This window comes from Lissotriton vulgaris, chromosome 2_2 (genome assembly GCF_964263255.1).
Source record: "Lissotriton vulgaris chromosome 2_2, aLisVul1.2, whole genome shotgun sequence".
Taxonomy (NCBI): Eukaryota; Metazoa; Chordata; class Amphibia; order Caudata; family Salamandridae; genus Lissotriton; species Lissotriton vulgaris.
In genome coordinates, this window is record NC_141688.1 from 98,043,815 (window position 1) to 98,070,035 (window position 26,221).

The following is a 26,221-nucleotide window of genomic DNA, read 5'->3' on the forward strand; positions in this document are numbered from 1 at the left end:
GATTGAATCGACTGGCGGTATAATAATTTGTTTACCCCCACGGTTTCCTCATTCCGTTGCATATGAGCAGAACTATTTGGAATACAATTCCCATGTGGAACTTCTTCACTAAGTCCATGTAAGAAATCAGAGACTTTTGGAATATTGTGGCACACCATTGACGGGTTGCCTACCTCACTGCTGGGGGCGTGTTTCACTGCAACCTAGGTCCCCTCCCTTCACCCCGTCTTGAGGAAGACCCATAGCTGAGGTGTTTATCCTCCCTCAACTGCGCCAGGGTCGAAACGTCGATGATCTCCCCCCATCTGGGGCCTGCACCTTTGCTGTCCCTTCCTATTGATCGTCTGCACAGATGTGGTGACACTGGAACAGACACCTGCAATATATTATGTGAAAAAACTTTCGGGGCAGGCCCTCTATTTCACTAAGAGAATTGGAGCTTGGCTTAATACAAACTATTGGATTTTCTTCTTAAACCTTCCTGAATTTCTTTCCCGTTTTTCACGTGAGCCCTTACTTTTTGCACCTTTTTCTTACTGCACCTGGCAGTAACCCCCAGCCTTCACTGTTTCTATTTATACAATGTAAATAAATTGCTAATTAAGTTACCTCAGACTATTTCGTGTTCAAAGTCACTTTGGGTACTGTAAGAATTGTACATGCATTTGGCTGCTTTTTGTGTTTTTATCTTCTCTTCATTTGCATGATTGAATCCTGTAAAAAAACAAGAAAAGTCTTTCATTTAGTGGTATGATTAAGTTTTGTCTAGGACCACTTTTTTTCTAGGGTTTTACGCATGGGTAAGGGCATTGAGTTGTAAGGTTGTTTTTAGAGTTTAGGGGTGGGTAGGGGATATAGGGTGATAAAGGTATTTTAAGGTTTCGGAGTGGGTAAGGGCAGAGGGGGTAAGGCTATTTGTAGGGTTATGGGATGGTTAGGGTTATAGAGTGGTATGAGTTTTTTGGGAGGTTTATGGGTGGGTCAGGGGTATAGGGTGTTAAGAATATTTTTGAGTTTTAGGGTCGGTAGGGGCATAGGGGGGTTAGGATGCATATATGTATATATATATATATATATATATATATATATATATATATATATATATATATATATATATATATATATATATATATATATTTATTTCCAAAACAACAGGTCACTACAGCTGCTCCACGGGTCCCGGGTACTGCTCCAGCAGTGGTGAGCCGCTGCACACGCATCCACAATGGCAACACAGCCTGGGTTAACCAAGAATAAGTGCACTCACTGAATTTTCAAGCAAAGTGATTTTAATGTGCAAGCCTCCTGCACTGTCAGACCCTTTTCTGTGCTAAGCCTTTATCAATGTCAGTTTTAATTTTGTCACTGAGCCATTTTAGTCAAAGCAGTGCATCACGTGTCAATCATAAACAGAAAAGATGGTGCGCTGGTCTTAGTTAGTTGCCAGAATAGTGGCGGCCATCTAAAAAAGTGTTTTAAAATATAAGCATGTGCAAATAAAATGTATTCAAATAATAAGTGTGGTGAATAAATCGACATGTAGAGGGTGATACAATCATTGATAAAAACTCACAATGGATACCAATAATTTCCCCCTATACCATATGGCAAACGGCAGTTCAGTAATATATTTATTAAATCTCTCCTGTACTTTCACAATTGAATGGACAATCGTATGGCGACAATTTATCGAGTTAAATAACACATGAGAGAGATGACAGTCATAGATACGAATTCATGATTGATGTGAATCATTTTCCCTATGCCATATGGAAAATAAAAATTCAATAATGGTCAATATGTCTCTCACGTACCTATATAATTGTGCCCTGAATGGGCAATCATACATGATTCATGGAGCTAGTCAAGTGGCATAAATGAAATAAATTCTATATTTAGACCCCATGATTCATTTGAAGGGCTACATCCTCAGTGTCACAGCTTGACGTATAATACCACAATGTATCTGATGTCAGACTTCAGAGATTCATCTACTGATATAAGGAAATAAATGAAAGCCCAGGTCCCTGGATATATCGGCGTATAACTCAATGTTCCCAATGTATCAGTCAAGAGGAACCCACAATTCCTCGTCGTTGTTAAGACCTAAAGGGGCCTTGGTTTTAAGTTCTATGATGAACCTCGATTCTAATATGCGCAATTATTTGGTTCTGTTTCCCCCTCTTTCATCCTTTGGTACTTAATCAATACAAAAGAATCTTAACAGGTCTCGATTACTTTGATATACAGTTTCAAAGTGGCGGGCCACAGGATAATAACCGTCCTTCTTGCTGATAGCTTGCATGGATTCTACTATGCGTTTCTTGGAAGGGTGAATAGTACTTCCTATATAACACGTACGACAAGGGCATTCTAAGCAATAAAACGTAAATTTGGAGTTACAGTTTAGTAGTAGAATAATACTCCGAGATGTTCTGGGATCCTGCTCTATAATGTTATAGTGTGTAACTTTATTGCTGTTTTTGCAGGCCTTACACTTCATACACGGATAAAAACCTGTTACTCTGTTTTTGGTGGTGTAGAACGAAAGTAACTGTGCACTAAGTGATCGCTAAAGGATGTGCATCGTCTACATGTTATCTGAAGTCTAGTAGAGATAGTTTTTCTCAAGACGTTATCAGATTGTAAAATATGCCAATTCCTTTTGAAAATCTGGACTATCTGTGGTGAATTCTCATTATAGTGAGTAATCATCCTAACTGGTACTTCCTGGTTATGTCTACCAGTATCATTAGTTGTCTTTGCTATTAGCAATTCAGACCTAGTCACTTGTTCTACCCTCACCTCAGACTCATGTAAGCTGTTGTTGATGTAGCCCCTGTCTTTTAACTTTTTAAGGGCCTCATTTTTTGCTTTTTTATATTCAGGCTGTGTTGTACAGTTACGTTTCATGCGGTACAGTTCCCCATAAGAGATATTTTTAACCAGACATTCCCGCATGCAAGATAGAGTTCCCTGCTGTAGGATTCCTATACAATCTTGTCAGCAGTTTTTCATCCTCTATGAATACCTCCAGATCTAAGTAGCACACCCTTGTGTCACTGATATGTTCTGTGAATGTCACATTTATATCATTGATGTTTAATGTTGCAATGTATTTTTCCTCCATAGAACAACTTCCTTGCCATAGAATAAATAGGTTGTCTATGTATCTGGCCCATAAGGCCACCTTGTCGATCCAATTCTCATGTCTTTCACCCCAGGCCTTGTGCTTCTCTCACCAGCCCACAAACAAGTTTGCGTAGCTGGGGCGAAGCATGTGATCATTGCAGTCCCACAATGCTGTCGATACAGCTGTCCTGAGAATGTAAAGATGTTTTTTTCTAAGCAAAATTTGACCATGTCTAAGAGCATCAGGTTATGTTTTTGATATTTCAGTGGTCTTTTGTTAAGGAACCATTCTACTGTGATCATACCCTGTTCATGATTGATACATGTATATAAACGTGTGATACCAAGATTAATCAGCAGTATATCCTCCTCCCATGTCATACCCTCAATGAGTCTTAAAAAATCCTGGGTATCTCGTACATATGAGGCTAAGTCCTTAACTAGGGGTGATAAGAAAAAGTCAATATATATATAGAGGAGTTTTCCAGAAGGCTATTGATGGAGGCCACAATTGGTCTGCTGGGGGGGATTTGCATGTCCTTATGAACTTTTGGGAGACGATAAAAGGTTGGAAGAATAGGATGTTCAAAATACAAAAACAGATACTCGTCTTGAGTCAACATACCATCATCTTTCCATTTCTTTAATCATTGGTAAAGGATTGGAATGCAGTTGTCATATTCCGCTTTGTTGATGGGCAGATAGCATTGTGCGTCGTTGAGTTGTCTTTTCACCTCCTTGTAGTACTGTTCTTTATCAAAAACCACTATGCCCCTCCTGTCCAAAGGTTTGAATACTAAAGAATGATCCTTCTTAAGTGCTTGTATTGATTGCCATTGCTTGAAGGTTACGTTGTGCTGCTGTTTTCTGTGATTGTCTTTCTTTTAAAGTCTGCGATGATTGCTTCACTGAAAACATCAATAGCGTCATGGGGGGGGTTTGTGGCATTATTCTTGATTTACTTTTAAGATCGCTTCTTCCACTGGACCTGGTAATATCCGCTTGCACTAAGCATATATCTACACTGGCCATGCCTCTTGGTCCACTGATGTCACCTGTGGAGTCCAGAGATTGTAATATCAATGATGTTTCAATTTCGTGGCCGCTAAGGAGGTCTGTATCATGCAGAATATTAGCTCCTTCACCCTGTATCTTCTTGGGATATAGCAAGTGAATTTTTTGTAATTTCAGTTTTCGTATATATTTAAAGAGATCTATGCCAGTCTGTGCATAGTTAAATTTCGCTGTTGGGCAGAATGTCACGCCCAGTTGTAGCACTTGTATTTCATCTTGAGTGAGTATCCTTTTTGAAAGATTAATCACAGTTATTTCTTCTGTTGATTTTACCATTTACCTCTCTTCCCCCTGCTGCAAGTGACTCTCTGGGTAGGAGCTTCCCCTCCTTCTTTTCTTACCCCTCCTTGTTTTTCATTTTTTTGTTGTTGTTCAGGAGGATGAGTCCTTTGCCCTAGTCTTTGTCTGGTTTCTCTGATTAATTTGTATTCCCGAATATAACTGGGCTCACCGGTGTTTCCTCTTTCCACAGTTGTGGTTGACTGTTCCCCTTCCAATGTCTCCACCTGTGATTATGATGTCCATTTTGTTGGCTCAGTTTCTTCCTGGGGTCATCATATTTCCAGGCAAAAGTAAGGATACGGCCTGTCGCGTAGTCTTGCTTGTCCCTTTGAAGTTTGATTTGCTTGCATCGGCTGATGACATTCTCTTTTTCCTTTAGACGTTTCATAATGATATTCTTGAGTTCTTCATTTTGTTTAGTATCTTTGTCTTTATTAATCATCTCCTCAAGTTTTTTGATCGCTTCCAATAATTTGTCTCTATCACTCCAGGCATATTTGATTAGGATCCTTACCATCCCTTTGGCTGACTCCCTAGCATGTACTGACCAGTCCTTCAGTAATTGTGGATCGCAGTTTTCATATGATTGAACTGTAAATATGCGGAGACCTCTTGGTATCCGTTCACAATCCTGGTACTTCTGTAATGAAGTGGCCTCCCACCATTTTTGTATCTCTTTTTCATAGGTGTTTTCAAGGGTCTGATATAAAAAATTTCAAATTGCTTGGAGGGGTGGTGGTAATATTGGTCCCTTTTTGATTGGTCCTCCCTCTGTCGACTCCTTGCCTAAAAATGTCAACAGCCGCTTCTTCACATTCCATCACAGTAGACATGTTTCACTAGAACACGTATTCAGAGGAGGCTTGCACATTTATTTAAAGTCCATCGGGACTGTTGCTGTTTGTATATAATTTATCGACAACACTAATAAAAGCTCACTCACCAGTGGTCCACTGCCGAGGTTCGCATCCTTCGACCAAGAATCCTTCATGCGTTTCCAGTCAGTGGTGAGCTCCCAATTCCTATACGTCATTTGGATGATTTTTAGTATGCCGATGATCCTCAGGAGAGCATAAATTCTACAGCAATGGGCCAGGCACCCACAAATATTTCCAGAATAACAGATCACTGCCGTCGCTCGAGGTGTCCCAGGTACTGCTCCAGTGGTGGTGAGCCGCTACCCACGCATCCAAAATGGCAACACAGTCTGGGTCAACCAAGAATGAGCGCACTCACAGAATTTTCAGGCAACGTGCTTTTAATGTGCATTTTATTGTGACTGTAATTACTCGCATGTGTTACATAACTCAATAAATTGTCTCTATACGATTTCCCATTTAGGGCACCATTGTGAAAGTACAGTACAGAATTATCGAATATTACTGAACTGCCATTTGCCATATGGTATAGGGGCAAATGATTGGTATCCATCATGAATTTTTATCAATGATTGTAATCACCCCCTTGTGTTATTCAATATGATAGTCTCCTTACATGTTGATTTATTTACCACGCTCACTATTTGAATACATTTTATTTGCACATGCTTATGTTTTAGAACACGTTTTAAGATGGCCACCACTATTCTGGCTACTAACTAAGACCAGTGAACCATCTTTTCTGTTTATGATTGACTCGTGATGCACTGTTCTGACTAAAATGGCTCAGTGAGAAAATTGAAACTGACATTGATAAAGGCTTAGCGCCGAAAGGCGTCTGTCAGTGCAGGAGGCTTGCTCATTAAAAGCACTATGCTTGAAAATTCCTTGAGTGCGCTCATTCATTTTGGTTGACCCAGAATGTGTTGCCATTGTTGATGTATATGCAAATCCTGGGTGCGGCGTAACTTTGTTCAAAAAATGTATTTCGGACATGGATTCAGCCCCACATACTCACCCGCTGTAGAGCACTCTGGTTGTGGATCCAACTGAGAAAACGAAGTGAACCGGAGGCGCCTGGCATTGACTCTTCACATAATCCGCAACGCAACTGTAACTTCTGGGGAACCACCACGGGTCTAACGGAAACGCCAGCTGACGGAACCAGAGACCACTACCGGGGTAGGTGCTTTCCTATCCGGAGGTGAGTAGAAATGTAAAAAACCATTGCAATCACTAAGTGGAGGGTTTAACTAAAGAGGCTTGTGTTGCTAGCACCAGAGGAACTGCAAGAGCATAAACTCTGTTGTCCCGGTACGGAGCTGACATTAAGCAGGTTTTGTTTCTGAGAAAAAACTAACAGGTACGCTCACCATCAGCATCTCCGTTTAGAAATTTTGTTACTATTAAGAAAAGTGGGTCATTTTTTGCACAGTCATAAATGGAGGCACGAAAGGCAAAGTGTGATGATAAGATAACACTCACGTTCTCAACTGGAGGGAAATATGGAACGAGTAGCGAAGCCATCATTAAAACAATGCTTTGGACAATTAGAATGCCATTATAAACGAGAAATCAACAAAAGCTGGGAATTCATTGCATTGCAGTAATACTTGGACATTGTCAGAGTACCAATGGGGTTGAGGATTTTCATGATGCCCACACACCCGGAAACACGACCTGAAATGTTGGAGGAGTGGGGGGCTAATAATATGGCATGTCCTAAAAACATGATGAAGATCCTCATAAAATAGGCAAATATGGATTTGGATGAAACACATAAACTGATTAAAGACTTAGAGGATAAAATCCTCCTTGAAAATAAGGATGAGGCAATGAAATATAGAAAGGAAATGGACACACAACTGGGAAAAAATGAGGATGAGATTCAACAAAGAAAACATAGAAAATACATAAGGTATGAAACAGATATTCAGGAAGGAAGAATCCTCACCTTTGCAAAAAGATTTGACACTCTCAAACTAAACCATGGCAAAAATATTAAACCAATCACTGTGAAGCAGCCGGCGGTTCAAATCCACCTAAAGCAATTTCTTTTTTAGAAGAGATGCGCCTCATGTATCTGGATCAAACGCTCGCAGGAGGACGAGGGAGTGGAAGAGGCAGATGGCATGGAAGTGGAGATTCAAAATCTTCCGGAGCACAAGCAAAACCCGAGGCTCCCTGCAAAAGAAAACAGTACCCCTTACGCAACTTGAAACCACGCAAATAGAGGATGCCAATCTCATCATCAATTTTTCCAACCATATTTTGACTGAGGAAGAACAACTGCTCCTGAACAAAGGACTGACGTTTTGTCCAGGAAGATATTTTGATTATAGGGATACTAAAATCGGCATGTACAAGTATGTGAGAAAATTAAAACTAACTAAAACTCACATCAATTGCCCGAAGAAACTCCAGAAACAGGTGCAAAGCATGGAAATCCAGAGGCCTTAAATCTACTAACCATCAAACAGAATCTGGACCTTAAAAATCTTTTTGATTTGATGTACGATTCAGATGATAACACAACTACTGAAGAGCAAGTGCTAAATGAACTAAGTATTGAGACCACAGGACGCAGACCAAGTGTCTTTAAGAAGAAATCAAAATACTGCCAGGCAACTGTCACCGGGAAACGAAATAGATCAATTTTCAGAGGCAGTAATGAATGAATTGGACAATTTACGAAAAACATGCAATAACGGCAAGCAAGAAAACATGTCCACAAAAGAACAGCAATAAAAAATGCTGATGGACAATAGTGAGATAATTAAGCCCACAGACAAAGGCGGCAACACAGTCATACAGAATCGATCTGACTGTGTTCAAGAAGCTCACAAACAGTTAAGAGACACTACTAAATATCGCAATCTACAGGACAATCCAATAAATGCGATGATGATAGAATTGGAAAAGAGTCTTGCAATCTGGGGAGATAGGGTCTATTACGTGAAACAGAATTTACATTTTTACGGAAGGAACATCCCACTATACCAACAATTTATTTCCTGCCAAGATTCACAAAACTCTAGTCAACCCTCCGGGACGCCCCATAGTATCCACATGTGACTCACTATATGAAAATGTGTCCATATATGTGGACTACTGCCTTGCACCGATGGTCCAAAATCTCAGTTTGTATCTAAAAGATACTGGTGATTTCCTACGGCTTCTGGACAATACTATTTGGAATGCCACTTACATCATGGCCACAATCGATGTTGTATCTTTGTATACATCTGCTCAACATAAGATCGGACTGCAGGCATGTGCGTATTTCCTTAAACAGCATAATATAAAGGATTTACAACACTCAGCCATGCTCCTCACGATGATCGAGCTAGGTCTGAACAACAACATGTTCTTATTTGAGCATGAACTATACAAACAACATTGTGGGACTGCCATGAGCTTTTCCTTCTCACCGAACTACTGCAATCTCACCATGGGGTGGTGGGAGAAGGAGATTGCTTGGGGGCTGGTAATTCAAGATGAGCTGGACACGGTTATATTGTGACTACACTACATCAATGATTTACTTATTATCTGGAATGTTGAGAGAGAGGAATTTTTGTCCTATTTCAAGAAATTGAATCAAAACGATGTTGGCCTGGCTTTCACCTGTTCAACCAGCAGGACTACAGTGAATTTCCTGGATTCAACAGTCTATATACAAATTCAAACTACTCTATTCAGGAAACAAATGGCAACTAACAGTATCCTGCACAGGACCAGTTTTCATCCAAAGTCTCTGAGAGACAGCATTCCATCTAGAGAATTTGTACGGATAAGAAGCATCTGTTCAAAATATGAAGAGGCTAATACCAAAATTCTGGAAAGTGCACATAGATTGCAGAATAGAGGATACAAATCCAGAGATCTGAGGAAGAGTTCATAAAAAATTGAAAAAGTGACCAGAACAGACACTCTCATCTCAAAAGCACAAAAACAGAGTTAGCCCTTTACATCAGGCAGAGGGGCACCAAGATTCATCCTAACGTACAGCAAGGAAATCCCACAAATCAATCAGATTGTGCAAAAATACTGGCATCTCCTAGCCAATGACCTGGAGATTGGAGACATGACTCGTGACAGACCACAGGTGACATATAGGAAGGTACCTTTATTACAAGATACTCTAATCCAAAGCCACTATCAAAGGAAAGCCAAAACATGTTGGCTGGTCAATAAACAGCTTGGCTACAAGAAATGCAACAAATGCAAGGCATGTAAAGTTGAAGTCAACTGAACAAAGTCCAAAGACTATGAAGGAAAAACCATCAAAATCAAGCATAAAATCACCTGTACCACACAGTTTGTGGTCTATGTCATCCAGTGCGCCTGTGGAATGAGATATATAGGGTCAACTGTTTGCATGCTTAAGAAACGTATCCTCAAACATATCCGCGGAAGGATCTGAACTACGCCACAGCTAGACATATGGCGACATGCCAGAACAGTGATTGGAGAAACATGGAGTTTTTTGGACTGGACACAATCTCACTGAGTGAAAGGGCAGGGGATGAAAAGAAAAAACGTAGACAACTGGAGTCCAGATATATCATTAAACTACGAAACAAGACGCCAAGAGGACTTAACAATGACGTAGAACTCCATGTACATCTGTAACCTTTCAATCTGCTTTTTATTTAGCTGGGTTGTTGGGAGAGTACGATCTTTGTGAAGGATTCCATGCTTGTAACCTAAGCCACGCTTTGCCTTAGAGTTATGTTTCCTGTGCATCATACTAACATGAAAAGTCAAGGTAATTTTGCTTTTCTTTCTCTTTTATAACTGCCATTAAAAGTGGGTAATTTGACCAAGTTTGTGAGTTGTGAGTTATACATGTGTGTTGTCCCTCCTGAGGCGTAAAGCCGGGAGGTTGTGTTGTGTACCTGCGTGCCAGGTCATTCTGAATATTTGCTCTCGCCTTCCTGTTTTTAAAATCGCCGCATTTTAGATTTACTTAAATTGCACGTTACTTAGAGGAATTATTGCACTTTGGATCCTACCTTGCCCCCAGACCTCCAGAAAGCTGCTGACCCCGTGCCCCGCATTTGCTGCCGACTTTCCGGTGCTCGGCCGATTTTGGCGCTGAGTCACACGGACCCGGAGCATAGCAGCCGCCATCTTGGGGGAAGTTTGAAGCTGCAGCGCTCTAGTCCACAGCGTATAAAAGAGCCCCCAGCCAAGCTCGTGTCTTGCTGTGTGTTGTCCCTCCTGAGGCGTAAAGCCGGGAGGATGTGTTGTGTACCTGCGTGCCTGGTCATTCTGAATATTTGCTCTCACCTTCCTCTTTTTAAAATCGCCGCATTTTAGATTTACTTAAATTGTACATTACTTAGCGGAATTATTGCACTTTGGATCCTACCTTGCCCCCAGACCTCCAGACAGCTACTGACCCCGTGCCCCGCATTTGCTGCTGACTTTCCGGTGCTTGGCCGTTTTTGGCGCTGAGTCACATGGACCCGGAGCATAGCGGCCGCCATCTTGGGGGAAGTTTGAAGCTGCAGCGCTCTAGTCCACAGCGCATTAAAGAAACGGACATGCCTCTGCGTAGCGGACGCGTGCAGCGGACGCGCCGGACCTGCGCCGGAGTCGTGCCAGAGTCCTGCCCGTCTGTGCCCGTCAGCGCTAAGGAGGCGCCAGGGGCTTTAGACTCTGTACCTATCACACCTGTTGGTGGTCTGTACACAAGGGAAAAGCTACTCAGTTTTCGGCAGTCGGCCTCGCACTATGAGCATCCCCTTCTTGACCCGCTTTGTGGTCCCTTTCAGTGCTCTTGTAGTAACTTTGTGCTTACATCCTCCACCCCTATTAGTGCCCTTACCGAGCCTCCTCTTGTAGCACCTCTGCCCCTCAAGCACTCGGTTCATCGAGATTTAAAAATTTGGCATCTTAACGTTAGGTCATTGGTCGAACATCATGCCAAAATCCATGACCGTATTCTGGAGGAGGCCCCTGATGTTTTTTTCATGACCGAAACTTGGCTGCACAATGAAGCCACGGCTGAGCTGAACTTAGCGCTCCCCCCTGACTATTCTATCTACACCCATAATCGCAATTCCAGGGGTGGGGGAATTGCAGCGATTGTTAAATCATGCTACCCGTGTGTCTGGAAGAAATTGGCCATAGCTGGTTGTGAGAGCGCTCAGTTCGCCATCTCAATTAACAATCATTTCACTTTCTCAGGTCTTCTGATCTATAGACCCCCTGGCAGTGATGTCACTTTCTGAAAGGCTTTTCCAGAAATAGTGAGCTCTCTGGCTGTTGGGTCTGCCAACTTCAGTGTCTTTGGCGACCTCAAACTCCATTTCGAACTCTGCCACTCTTCTGCTATTGGTAGCATACTCGCAGACCAAGAGGCACTGCAGTTAAGACAGGTGGTTACTCACCCCACGCATGAGGGCGGACACACCCTGGACCCTATATTTACTAATCTGTCCAGGGTTACGACCTTGCCGCCAACAACGATGGCATGGTCTGACCATCACCTAGTGGAACTCCTTCTTGCTATTAGAGCCCCCCCTTTCAAAACCATAGACAGGGTCATTCTCAAACGCCCATGGAAGAAGTTAAAACTTGAGGATTTCCATCGGTTGCTCGACGAACATCCGCCTGGCCTTTTCAATGACGTTGAATCTGGCTATGATATTTTTTGTGACTGGGTCTCCCGGGCCCTCGACCTCTTGATCCCTGCAACATGGAGTAAATGTCGCTTACTCGAACCAAGTCCCTGGTTTGATAGCGCCTTATCACTCTTAAAAAAATCATGTAAACAAGCAGAAAGAGTTTGGCGTAAAACCTATGAGACTGAGAAAAAAAACTCTTTACCTAGCCAAAGTTAAAACGTTCCACAGAGCCATCTGTAGGGCTTGTGCGACCTATTACTCCCTAGAGTTCAAATGTAGCTCTAATCCCACCAAGCTGATCTTTAAAGTCCTTAAAGACTTGACTGCCAAAAGAGCCCCAGCAGCTGAGATCTGCTCAGAGTCTCACTGCGAAGAACTTGCTACTGTTTTCCTGGAAAAGGTGCAGACCATCTATCGCTCCTTCCCTAGCGCCATCCTCCAAAGTGAGGACCAGAGGCCCAACTCTATCACTAACGTGGTTCTATCTGTACTTCTTGGCATTTCTGAGGTGGAGTTGGACAGGCTGGCGGCGAAAGTGAAATCCGGATCTCCGGCGGATCCGCTTAGACCTGTGCAGTTGAGAGAGTCGGCTGCTGTATGGCTTTCCCCTGTCCACGATCTTATCAATCTCTCGTTCTCTTCTGGCATAGTACCCACCAAATGGAAGCAAGCCTATGTCACGCCTATCTTGAAGAAACCTGCGCTGGACCCGCTTAAATTGGAGAATTATCGCACAATTTTTCTTCTCCCATGGGCCGCTAAGGTCGCTGAGGCTCATGTGAATGAGACCCTGTCTAAACACCTCCAAACCGCCAATATCCTGGACCCCTGTCAGAACGGGTTTCGGGCTGGTCATAGCACCGCGACGGCTCTCCTTGCTATGACGGAACATCTGCGTTCCGTGCTGGATTCTGGTCAGACTGTGGCACTGGTGTTACTTGACCTCAGTTTGACACGGTTTCACACATGATACTGCTGCGTCGTCTGGGAGAAGCAGGTGTCTCTGGGCGGGCATTGGATTGGTTTTGGTCATTCCTAGCAGATCGCACATTCCGGGTCGCTATACCTCCATTTGAGTCCAAACCCTATTCCATTGAGCAAGGAGTACCTCAGGGGTCGGCACTCAGCCCCACGCTGTTCAACCTGTATGTGCAGCCGCTGGCTGCGGTCGCCAAGCAGTGGGGCCTGAATATGGTATCCTATGCTGACGACACGCAGCTGGCGGTGGCCCTCAGTGGGGATGCCGTCTCCGGGGCCTCTAGGTTCAGGGATGGCCTGACAGGAGTGGCTTCCTGGATGACGGCGAACTGCTTACAGCTTAACGCGAAGAAAACAGAGGTTCTAATCGTGGGCAAAGACACCAACCTCTGGGGCGATCAATGGTGGCCCTCAGAGCTAGGTCAAACTCCCATCCCGGTGTCTGAGGTGAAAAACTTGGATGTCTGGTTAGATCCCACCCTCAGTTTTTGCGGACACACAAAAAAAGTAGCTGCTACCTGTTTCGGTATATTGCGTGAGCTTAGGCCAGTCCTGAAATTTTTTGATGCCCCGACCAGACAGCTGATAATCCAGGCCACTATACTCTCGCGATTAGATTATGCGAGCTCACTCCTGCTGGGGGCCAATCAGACGGAAGTCATCCGGATGCAACGTGATCAGAACGCTGCAGACAGAGCCCTGGTGGGCATACCTAGGTTCTGCTCGGCGAAAGCAACCTTTAATAAGCTCCATTGGCTACCCATGGCTCAAAGTATCGAGTTTAAGACTCTCTGTCTTTCTTTTAAAATTCTTAAACTGTCTTCCCCCCAGATCTTGGGGCATCTTCTCACCACATATGTTCCCTCCTGCTCTTTGAGGTCATTAGGTCAGAATCTGGCCTCAGTTCCATGGTTCAAACGTTCTCGGGCCGGAGGTCTGTCGTTCCGTTACCTCGCGGCCAAGCTCTGGAACTCACTACCAGCTCATATCCGTGCCCTAGAGGATTTGTTTGCTTTTAGGAGGGCCATCAAAACATTCCTTTTCCCTCCTTGCCCATAAGAGTGCCCCCGGGCTTTTCCTTTTTCTTTCTGTTCTGTTATGTATTGGTATCTTCCTTCTGCCAGCAAAAGCGCCGGGACGACCCTTCGCTGGGGCAGCTGTGCGCTATAAAAATCACAATAACATAACATCACATAACATAACATCCATTTTATTTAAAATGTGCATAGAAGGTTGTCTGCTACGCTCAGATTACAAGTAGAAATACTGATACACTGGGTATGCATGAGATCACTCGTTATTGCATTACTAAGATTTATTCAGACACCCTCAAATGTGCAGGTTTGAACAGACTTGGCCATCCTGGTTTTGAGACACTGCTTAGCATCAGGAATTATTAGAGTTACTCACAACGGTTAATATGGCAGTTTGTCTGCATATTATTGTTTGATATCTACTGTTACTGTACAGCATATAAGTGATGTGACCTCCTACTCTGTATTGATATATTATTATGTTGCAGTACCCATAAGAAACACAATATACACAAGAAATTAGTATCTGTAGAATTTAGGAATAAGAACATAAGATTGAAACTACAATTCCCCGAATGCCTCATTATGGGCTCAGATTGTACTAGTATAGAAATGGCATTGTGGGTAAAGTCCTCTAACCGTGAGCAAGGCTGTTGTAGCTGAAACGCATTGGTGAGACTCACAGATAAGGGTCCTGATGGTGATTTGAATAAAATAATCTGACCAGCAAATCCTGAGTGTGGCGTAACTTTGTATTAAAAAAAATATATATATATATATTTATTTTCCTCTCAAATGCCCTGAGCTTTACAAAGGTCTCACAATGCAGCTCTTTACCATCCGGTTTAGAAGCCTCGAGGCTGCTTGCAGTTTTTTGCATCCATTTCCTTTCTTGATTCCTTGCTTGATTCCCGACGCGTTTCGAAGCAGAACGCCTCTTCCTCTTGGGGGCTACACAGAAAAAATGAATGCCTCACCAGATTTGTCTCTCTGATTATTTTATTGAGAACATCGCCCCCAGTGGGCGTGGCACACAGTTGCCCGATGGCATGATCGTCCGTGTAGTTCTTGGGGTGAGTATTATATTGAAAGTTCATTTGAAAGTTCATTGTCTCTGTGTTTTTTTATGAAGCTTATTATATCCTTAAGTAGGCTGGATTTCAAAAACTGCAGGCTTCGTTTTGCCTAGAGCTACATGCTTTCACGGAAAGAAAGGGTTTCCTTCCTAGCCTTTCCATATAGTTCATCGGAAATGGTTCTCCTCTGCCACGGCTAGGACTGCCGTGTACTTAATCTTCCTCTCAAATGCCCTGAGCTTTACAAAGGTCACACAATGCAGCTCTTTACCATCCGGTTTAGAAGCCTCGAGGCTGCTTGCCGTTTTTTGCATCCATTTTGTTTCTTGACACGGACCATCATGCCATCGGGCTACCGTGTGCCACACCCACTGGGGGCGATGTTCTCAATAAAATAATCAGAAAGACAAAACTGGTGAGGCATTCATTTTTTCTGTGTAGCCCCCAAGAGGAAGAGGCGTTCTGCCTCGAAACGCGTCGGGAATCAAGCAAGGAATCAAGAAACGAAATGGATGCAAAAAACGGCAAGCAGCCTCGAGGCTTCTAAACCGGATGGTAAAGAGCTGCATTGTGTGACCTTTGTAAAGCTCAGGGCATTTGAGAAGAAGATTAAGTACACGGCAATCCTGGCCATGGCAGAGGAGCACCATTTCCGATGAACTATATGGAAAGGCTAGGAAGGAAACCCTTTCTTTCCGTGAAAGCATGTAGCTCTAGGCAAAACGAAGCCTGCAGTTTTTGAAATCCAGCCTACTTAAGGATATATTAAGCTTCATAAAAAAACACAGAGACAATTAACTTTCAAATGAACTTTCAATATAATACTCACCCCAAGAACTACACGGACCATCATGCCATCGGGCAACTGTGTGCCACGCCCACTGGGGGCGATGTTCTCAATAAAATAATCAGAGAGGCAAAACTGGTGAGGCATTAATTTTTTCTGTGTAGCCCCCAAGAGGAAGAGGCGTTCTGCCTATAAACGCGTCGGGAATCAAGCAAGGAATCAAGAAACGAAATGGATGCAAAAAACTGCAAGCAGCCTCGAGGCTTCTAAACCGGATGGTAAAGAGCTGCATTGTGAGACCTTTGTAAAGCTCAGGGCATTTGAGAGGAATATATATTTATTTCACTTATCTTTTTAAACTTACCACTGTGGTAAAGGCAGATTTGTAGTAAATGCATGCGTTGTACAGAATGTGTGGTAAAGGCTTGAGTGGTAAAAGCATGCATTGTAATGTCACACAACCTTTAAAAATAAGCAATGGAAAACAAAGGGTTTTAAAGCGTGCCGGTCAGATCATGCTCAGGCATTTGTTTTGCATATAGATGGGCACTCTCTCCTGCATGGTGGTATTAAGCAGTGATGACCTTTAGGCCTTTAAGGGCAAGGGGTCGAGGGGGTCTGCTGTTGATTGACACAGAGAGTCCAGTGCAAGTACGAGAAAGAACGTTTTTTTATGTTTTTTTACAACGTAACTGTTCAACACATTTCAGTTTACAAAATTAAATGATACCATGACATTGAGTGGTATTTGTTAGAAGTGATTGATTATAATCAGAAACATTTATTGCCCACACTACCACTGCCATGGCGACCATGCTAATAGTGAAAGAAAATAAGTTAGATGTCTTTTGCCATCTATACATGGCCTAGGGTGTTACTAAAGGGAGAGAAACTCAGCAAACCCCCTGCTGTGTTCAGGCTCACTCACTTTGCTCACTCTTTGCATACTGCATGGGGCCTGTCTAAAAAAAAATTGCCTGGGTTGCTTTTGGTAGGCAGTCTGGTCCTGCTCTTGAAGGCAAGCCAGTACTCTTACAATTGTGGAAATGAAGGGTTCTCCTTGGCCTTTAGGGAACTGTAAACTCAGTACAGGACATTTCCACCGGATACTAACTAGATACATGCAGCAAACACTGCTTCTCTCTAATTCCAGTTGTAATACTTTTCATCTAGCATGACTACCTGTATACTCCAACACCAGCCCCAAGAAAGTTTAAAAAACCAGGATTTTAGCATTACAAATAATAAGCAGAACTGACACAGGAGGGAACCCATGACTGCCTTGGTGACTTGGAGACTCCTATGTAAGGGATAATTTATTAAACAAACATTTTTTAATATGTTTGCAAAACAAATGTTTGAAATAGATAATCAAATGTCAAGGAAGTAATTTAGATTGTGAGAAAGTGCGTCTTTTTGTGTGGACACCCCCAACCTTTTTGTGGACTGGTGCTGCTTGTTTTTGAAATCTTCACTCTGGGGCACTGCTATCCTGTAACAAGTGTATTTGCTTTGACCCCTAAAACATGGTAGCATTGGCTAACTTCTAACTGGGAAATGTACCTTCCCAGGAAGGCCATTGTATATTGTGCAGTAAATACATATATAGCATGGACAAAATAAATATCACCCATAGACTGTAGCACATGTTGTGCCATCTTGTAGGCTGACACAGAAAACATGGCTTTAGCCCTACCTGTATAGCCTGACTCTTGTAGCTTCTAAACCTGCAGGCGAACCTGTTAAAAGTGGTATATGTAAGAATTTAGTGTTGTCATGATACTACAATGAATACAATAATCACTCTAATGGTATCTTTGGTTTGGAACAGACTACACAAATATTTAAAACATTATTTATTAAAAATCAAATTCTCTACTAGGTTAATTAGTGATAGTCCACCAGCAGTTGGCACTTGTCAGTGTTTCTCCTTAATGAGGTGTGAAAGCTGCTCCCAGAGCAAAGACAATAGCCTAGGCCTTTAGACAGGCAGGCTAGGGTGTGAGGTATGTGACTCCAATCAGCTCAGGAAGGGTAGGAACTTCAATAACCTGAAAGGAGCCAGGGTCAGGTCTGCCTATTCATACAAGAGTGTAATGGCAGAGCAGAGGAAGAGACACCTGTGTTCCCTGGGCTCTCTGTAGCTGGCCTTGCACCGTCCCAGTGGGAGGGGGAACAGATACCAGAACCTGTTTAGTACAGTTGAGGAGGAGGGACTGCCCTAAACACACACCCTGACTAGCATTGCAGCAGCCTCAAAGAGCAGAAATATGGTGGAATACTGGATGTAGTGCAATAGTGAGCAATAGTTTACCGTAAGGCAAAGAAAGATGTGATTCAAAGGTGAGAACCTTATTCTCGTGAATTAGAATGCATCCAGGATTCATCTCCACCCACTGGGTAGTGAATCCTACAAAAGTGGCGTCTTCCCCACAGCTCATCAGAACACTCTTTGTACCTACGGATTAACAAAACACTGGACTTGCTGTTTCAGACCTGTGTAAAGACCTGAAGGGCTGGACCTGCTTTCTCTTGTACCCAGGGCCAAGGCATTAGAGCCATGGAGTAGTTGGCTGATCTCCTGTGTGGTTATAGGGACAGAACAAGCTGCATGAGACCATTTTTTTGACGTGTCCAGCTGACCGTTAGCAACTAGACCTGGACTTGACCCTTCTGGTGGTATCTGCTGCATTGAGTCCTGCCACCTAAGTGCTATCCTTGAAGTCCGGGGAGCCTTAAACATGCCCAAGAGGATCTGCTCCAGAAAGTCTGAAAAGTTGGGACTGAGAATATTTTTGTACTTCCAAGACCTCTGGATTGTTAGCGGGACCTCACAGCAAAGGTGTCTGATTTTGAGTGACTTTTGTTGGATACAGGGTCAGAATTGTGCTGCTGGAAGATATGGAACTCAATAAAAAGGACTGAGTCAGATAGTAGAACTTTTGACTGGGAGGAGGAGTGAAAAGTATCTGCCTGACTCGAGGACTTCAGTTACTGTAACATTTGAAATTCCTCCCTCTCTGGCCTTTTCCCACCATAACCAATGGCTGTATGGGACGTCATCCAACAGCTAACCAGCTTTGAGAAGACTTTTTGGATGCAATCTGCTACCTTGTGCCATTTGAGAATTCCGACTTCCATTTCAGAGCTTTAGTCAGAAGGTGTCTGAAGAACCCCATACAGAGGGCCATGGGGCACACAGGGGTTACTGGACCCAACGGTGGTGGCTTAGGCCTTTTACTCCTGATGTCCCGGGGACCGACTTACTATGGATTCGGAGCAACCGGGCCAAATAACCTTTCTACACTAGACTGTCAGTACAAGCTAGGGTACAGCAGTCCAAGGCTCCCTTGGTAGATAAACTGTAGTGCACTCGACTCATAACTCAAAGAGCACGCAGCAATGTCAGTATATTAATGTACAGTCAAATACTTATTTTCATAGTAAAACAAGCATTTTATTTCTAACTAGAGATGGTCATAACATGCAAACTTCAGGTAGCATCTTTCCACAAATGTACCAAACAATTACATAAAATATGCATAAATATTCAAACTGCATCTCACACAGAAAAAATTACACAAACAGTCCTTTTGGGTAAAACGTGAACTTGAAAATATAATTTCCATTTGCTTATGTTAAAAATATTTGAATTTGCAATTTTGCATTTAAAAATTAACTGAATGAAAAAAGTGTACCTGAAATGATTGTTGACCACCCACATTAAAAGAACTGCTGTTAGCGTTCAAACTTGTAGTTTCACTTTCACAAATCACTCAAATGGTTCAGTCAGGTAAAAATTCTACCTTAAATGCTGCTCACATTCAAAACTGAATTGAACTGTACATCTCACATTAAAATTTCCTCCCAAAATTATGCAATGTGGAGTAATGGCGTAATCTTTGTAATTTTACATTGATTTTTGTAAGGTAAAATAACCCAAAATGATGGCCTACTTCTAACTCCACGCATTGAAACAAGTAATATGACATTCGTATGCAAGAACACAATCCCCTTGAGGTCGGGGCTCTAGTGTTTCAATGGCAAATCCCTGTCCCATCTGCTTCTCCTACCGTGATCGGAGTTATTCCCCATTCACTGGTGGTCACATCTACGAATGCGCACTAATAGGCCTTAATCAGGTGTGCATTTTGACTCTTAGAAAGTAGTCAAAAGTGTTCTTGGTGCCACAGCAGCTATAGCAGCAAGTCCCCCTAGGCCCTGTAGGCTTGTATCAAGTCTTACCTGCTCCAGCAGCAACAAATCATTCAGTATCTCAGCGGGTGCCCCAACCACAGGCACTTGTGATGCTCCAGTCCTGCTTGGATGAATTGGGCTGTGCACAGGAGGCACAGCAGCACCTGGCAGGTGCCGGCTCTCTGTTAGCTTGAGCAGCCAGCTCCAGCAGTGATCTGAGGTACTCCGGTTCTTCCTCCCCCAAGGGAAGCTCCGCATTCCCCACTGGGGGAGGATATGATCCTGGCGTTCCCGATCTGGCCCCAGTGAGTTTGATGCACTCATCGCGTCCTCCTGTATCTACGAATTAGGTCTGGGGCAATTCCTCAATGCTTGATTTTGACTCAATGGTCGCACTTTAGTTCATCGACAGCAGCCCAAACTCCAAAAGTTAATTAGTACTGGAAGCCCCTCCTGGCATACGGAGCTGCCGCGATACTTGCACACAAGACGTTGACATTTTATGCACTGCAATCCACATTACAGTGGCCCCTCCTAGCATACGGGGTAGTCACAACAATGTGGTACGGGCTTCACGCTACCCGCACCGCCTTTCACTCATAGTTATCTTCACGGCGGTCATCTCCTGACAAAAAGAGGTCACCGACCTGTTTTTACACATGGGCAACAACGCTTTTGATGCAGCAGCTATCTCTTCACACTTCACTCTGGGAGTCCTCGCGACAGGGCACTCCATTGGACCTCACTCCCTCTAATGCTCTCCTCTTACCCTTAGGGAACTCAGGCCCTGGCAAGTAGGCAGGTGCTGGAGTTCCAGAGCAGATGATCTTGGTTGCACTGGGTGATGTCCCCTTCTCCTGGCAGGGAGACTAGCAGGCCTTGGCCCCAAGGTCTTGGTCACCAGCAGAAGTCTTGCAGAACTTCTCTTCCTCACACAGCCTGTCTGGCTGCTTGGCAGATTACAAATATTTGGGTATCAATCAGCTCTTCTTATGTCCATTTTCAGACACCAACTGTGATTTAGGGTCTGGTCTTTGAGTTTTTATGTGGGGGGTTCTACTGCTTTTGAAGTGTACTCCTTTCCTTTTCTTCTTTCCTCATGAAAGGCTGTCTGTCACAGAAGGCAAGACTGTGTAGCTGATTGTCCCACAACACAGTTCATGATAGTGACCAGATCTCAACCTGGATGTCAGCCACAGTGATATGTGAATCAAAAGGTTACTCTCAGGCTACCAGCCTCATTTTATATGACTTCTTGTTGGTCCCATCTGCTTGCTGAGATGTATTCAGGCCCCTTCCTTGTGATCTCCTACTGAATCAAAGAGCACCCTTTAAAGTGTACAGGGGGGGTTGCTCTCTCCCATCTTTAGTGTGACCTACCCACCTCACAGGAATACAACAATACACAAATCGATCTGGGGAGATTCCTCTACTCCTCATGTCTTCACCAGGCAGGCCGTGGCTTTCTAAAATGGATCCCAGGGTCCTCCATGTAATGTAACATTATAGGCGCACTTGCACTCTGTGTGTGTACACTGCACTCAAAGCCCAGGGCTGTTACCTCCTTATATTGTGCCACCCCAGGCACACATACATTCAGCACACACAATCACTCTGCATGCACTACTCAATACTGAGTACTGTATCCTTTCTGTATTGTACCATGGTATGCTACATACAAACACACCTACTGCACAACACTTCATCCTTCATGTATTGTACTTCTTGGAAGCTCACATACACTCAGCACAAGCTTTCACTGCACATGTACTGCCCAGTACTACATCTCTCATGTAATGTATTCCTTTCTGGTATATACACACCAGTACACAAACTCAGTACGCATGCACATTACTGCTCTCTCTGTTATGTACCTTTCCCAGGCATGCATACATCCAGCACAGAGTCACCACTCCTGCACTGCACAGCACTCTACATCTAACTGATGTAGGCCAAGAGTAAGTTAAGAACACTACAGCGTAACTCTAAAAAGGTGAATGAGCCTGTAAGCCTCACTCCAGTGGCACAGGTTGAAAAGTACTTTTACAATCCTACTGATCACTATATGGCATGCTGCCACCACTATGCTCATGTTGCTTAACTGTTAGTGAAGGCAGTAGCCTCAGGCGCGGCTCATGCAGGTAAGAGCGGCGGGGCACAGTGGGGAGGAGTAGACAGACGACGACAAGGGAAACTATTTAAAAAAAGAAAGCTCCTTACCTTGCGCACGCCGCATTGCTGACTCTGCGATGCAGGGAACACAAGGTAGGTGGCTTTTTTTTAATTTAAGTTTCCCTCGTCGATGCCTGTTGACTCCCCCACACCCTGCCCCACTGCTCCTACCTGCACGGGCTGCACCTTATTAGCCTTCCACCACTATGAGGGTAGTGCTTTGGGTTTCCACCCGGTTCTCACAAGACCGCAATCCGTGAGACATGCCTATGGCATGGCTCACACACATGATTTGTTTTTGCCCATGTTGACAAAAATTAGTATTAAGGATTCCAACATTAGAACAGTTGGACACTCAGGGCAGGGGTACACATCCATAACTATGTAGGGGACTCTTTTTTCCCAACAGAAAGTAAAGTTTGTGACCGGGGTGAGTTGCTTAGTGCATCGTGCCTAGGTTCGGGTCAACCACAAACAGTGACTTCTGATTGGTACTTCACTTTTTCTTGTTTTTTTTTTTTGCCTTAAATGCTTTAAAAAACACATCTCCAGTTTCCCTATTGAGATTTTTGTAATTTATGAATCATTTTGTTTATTACATTTTTGCTCTAGGTTTAGAAATTGGTTGTGAGATTTTTGAGTTGTGATTTGACTTTTTTTTGGTTGCTTTTAAATACTTTCTACTTTTTCATAAGTTGAACATTGCTTTTCTGTACCACAACTATGACTGAAACTGTGTTCTACCCTGACAAGTCTGTGCCCTTATTCTTTATGATAGACTTACATCCACCCGATTAACCCACTTTCTTACATTGATCATTGATATTTAGTTTAAAAACACTTTTTATATTGCAGATTCTCAAAATACGTTTTCTTTACAGCCTTTGCACCCATCCCATTTGGAGGGATCTATTTACCTCTGGAGGTTCCTCCTAATAGATGTCACTGTTCACCCCTCGTTCTTGCCTACGACCAGGCTCATTTCTCTGCACTTGTGTCCATGGAACAGAAAGATCAACAGAGAGAACAAGGTAAGATGGGAATATTCCTTTTTTTAATTTAGTTTAAGTATTTGCTGAGGTGTGGGCCAGGAGCATCTGGAATAATGAGTGCAATACATAGAGCATCATGGTATGTGTGGTTTTGTTTAAAAAAAAATGAAAATAGAATAGCGCCAAACAACATTCAAAGGTTGATTTATTTTTATTTTACATACTTCCATTACACATCTTTGCAGTTTAGGCACAATGGAGTTGCAGGGATGTGCTTAGTCCCTCATTATGAGTTCGGATCGCCAAACCTGTTGTGGTGGTCTTCAGTGGGAGAGCCAAAGAACCCCCCACCAGAGTAAAAATACATTTAATGGCTTTGGCAGTCTTGGAAGAGGCCAGCAGCATAGCAGCCCCGCTCCCAGACAAGATTAGAACCCATATGTATTAAATGGAAAATAAAAAGAATCCTTAGAATGAAATTAATATTGATCTTTTACATTTCAGTCAGAGCTAAGAAGGGTGTTAGCATACATCTTTTCAGTACTTCCTTTGCGGCACCTCTTTTCTAACTATTGAGGTCTTAGAATAGACAACATAAATTGTCATAAATGCCCAACCATTAGACATGAACTAAGGTTATTTACTGCAACAATGGCTGTGGCTATTGACTTTTACTCAACTATGTATATGCAGGGCCTCTATGAGGTGAGAGCAAAGGCCAATAAAAAAGAATTGTAAAAAAGAAATCCTATTGTATCTGGAGTGCCAACAATTCTTGCACCATTTCTGCATGACAGGTTGATTATAGAATTTGAATGTCCCTTTACAGAGATGGAAGAATACAGCAAAATAGACCTGTGGAACCCGGGGTGAAACTTGTAACTGATTTACGCAACTTTCAACAGATTCTTAGAACTTGTTCATAATTTGTTGCCGTGATTATTTAAATGATAACATTACAAGACATATACAAAGGGGATATTTATTTCAACGGGGGCAGCGGCACCATAACCCATTACTTTCTCTTGTCATGTTCACACTCTCTGGCTTCCCCATAGAAATGAGTAACATGGAAAAAGCCTGAGGCACATCCAACATTTTTCCACTCAACAACATTCAACTGAATAACCTAATGCAACACTAGAAATAATGGATGCGACAGAAAGTACACTCTTTCACTTCATAATCCATGTAACCACTCGCTCCCAACCCTCACACATTTTTCCACAGTAAGTTATGATTCAATATGATTAACAAACACAATTGACCACGTTTGCAATGCACTCAAATGAACTGATTGTATCTAGTTCATGAATCTATTTCTGTGAGTGTGTGTGTCTTACTCTTGACACTCCTAAATTGACCCACATACTCTGGGAAAAACTTGGTGAGCTTGACCAATTAGGTTTAGCCAGTATGATTGTATGGGTTTCCCTCTCATAATCATAATATTTCACTAGTGGATTCCTGCTTGGGGATCGCCGTTCTCGGCATCACCACAGAATAGCAATTCCCTTGCAGGGATCCAACCACTAGACCACTGAGTTGTTTTTTATGGCTTCCCACATAGCAAAGGGCCTAGTGTTCCTCCATTAATTAGGGTCATATCAGTCTTTCTGCCCCACTGTGGTGGGGGGAGCATATTATAAAGGTTACGCCTGTGCCAAGGGTGCAGAAAGCCACACGCCTACCAAAGTTAAGATATTTAAAAAAGGAATTAGTGTGTGGCATGCCCATCTTGGCACTGGGCCTCCCTATCACCCATCGCTTGAGTCTTTCTGGCTCCCTCACTGAAGGATGTGAGTTACCCATGCTGACATATTCCAGGGTGGCAAAGTGCCCTCTAGGCTGCAAGGTACACATCAATAAAAAGAAATGGGATGGAGACAGGCTCATCCTGCTATGGAGCCACCCCACCCCCCCTCTAACACTGGTCCCTTGACAGTCTTTCTGCTTCCCCGGGTGACATAAAGGGGGCCCACCCCCAAATTAGCTTCCTTTTTGGCCAAAAAGTACTCTATGGGGATCAGGGTAACACATATTAGGAAAGAAACATGGTAGGTTCCTGTCTGTTCTGACCACATCCCACTACCTCTGCCTTATGCTTGCAACCCATCTTGCAGCAATTCAGAAAAAAGTTGAAAACCTGGTTGTTCTCCCAATAGGTATTAGCTACGCCAGAGGTAGGGCCTCAGGCAGTAGGTTTTCCAGGCTTTGATCCCTATAGCGCTAAGACACCTTCCGGTATTGCACTCTCTATAAAATTATTTAATTCATTCATTTCATTCTGCATTCTACATTTTTTCTGCACCCCCACCCCCCGGGTGCAGATGGAGGAGGGTAAACCCCAGTGCTTAATTTTAGATGGTGGGTGTTGGTCGGGCCACCTGCACTCATTTTTGTGGGCTATCACTTATTTTTCCTCTTCAGACATTTCCCATGAGAAAGAGAAGGAACAATACACAGCTGGAAAAGAAGAAGGGAGAGAAAGATAGAAAAACCATCAGAAAGGGAGAAAAGAGGAACCTACAAGATTGAGATAAATGGGTAGTGGATTAAAGAGGCCTGAGGTAGGTTCATGACTAACAGCCTTAGTATTCAGCTTGATGATATTTGATTGGACTGCGGCAGGCTTCTGAGCAGTGGTTTGGGTAGCGATATTCTTTATTTTACAAATTAGGCACTGATAAGTCCACTAGGGTCATCATTTTTAAAAAGAAATGTTGTTGGGCCTTGCCCATCCTAGCTTTGAGCTGCACCTACATCCAAGGGTCCTAGGACAATCTTGGGATTATCCCCACTCTGCTCACCCAGAGGGTCCAGGATAAAAAAAAACTCGAATCGGGTGGGGAACAAGCCCGTTTTGGCATCAGGCTGCACCAGAGGCGCTGCTTTCCTGGGGCATTGTGGCTCCACCCTCCCACTTGCAATTGACACTAGTGAGGAGACTGCAATCCCCTCATGCACGAAAATGTCCTTAC

The 26,221-nt window shown here is 43.3% G+C and overlaps 1 protein-coding gene across 1 annotated transcript in view; it reads left to right on the top strand.

The window, feature by feature from the left end:
* Positions 1–26,221, top strand: part of OTUD7A (OTU deubiquitinase 7A) — a 1,253,807-nt gene that overhangs the window by 1,110,641 nt on the left and 116,945 nt on the right. The window contains exon 12 of the mRNA XM_086959365.1: positions 23,130–23,279. Within this exon, the coding sequence (XP_086815491.1) occupies positions 23,130–23,279 (150 nt within the window). The remainder of the gene's footprint in view (positions 1–23,129; positions 23,280–26,221) is intronic.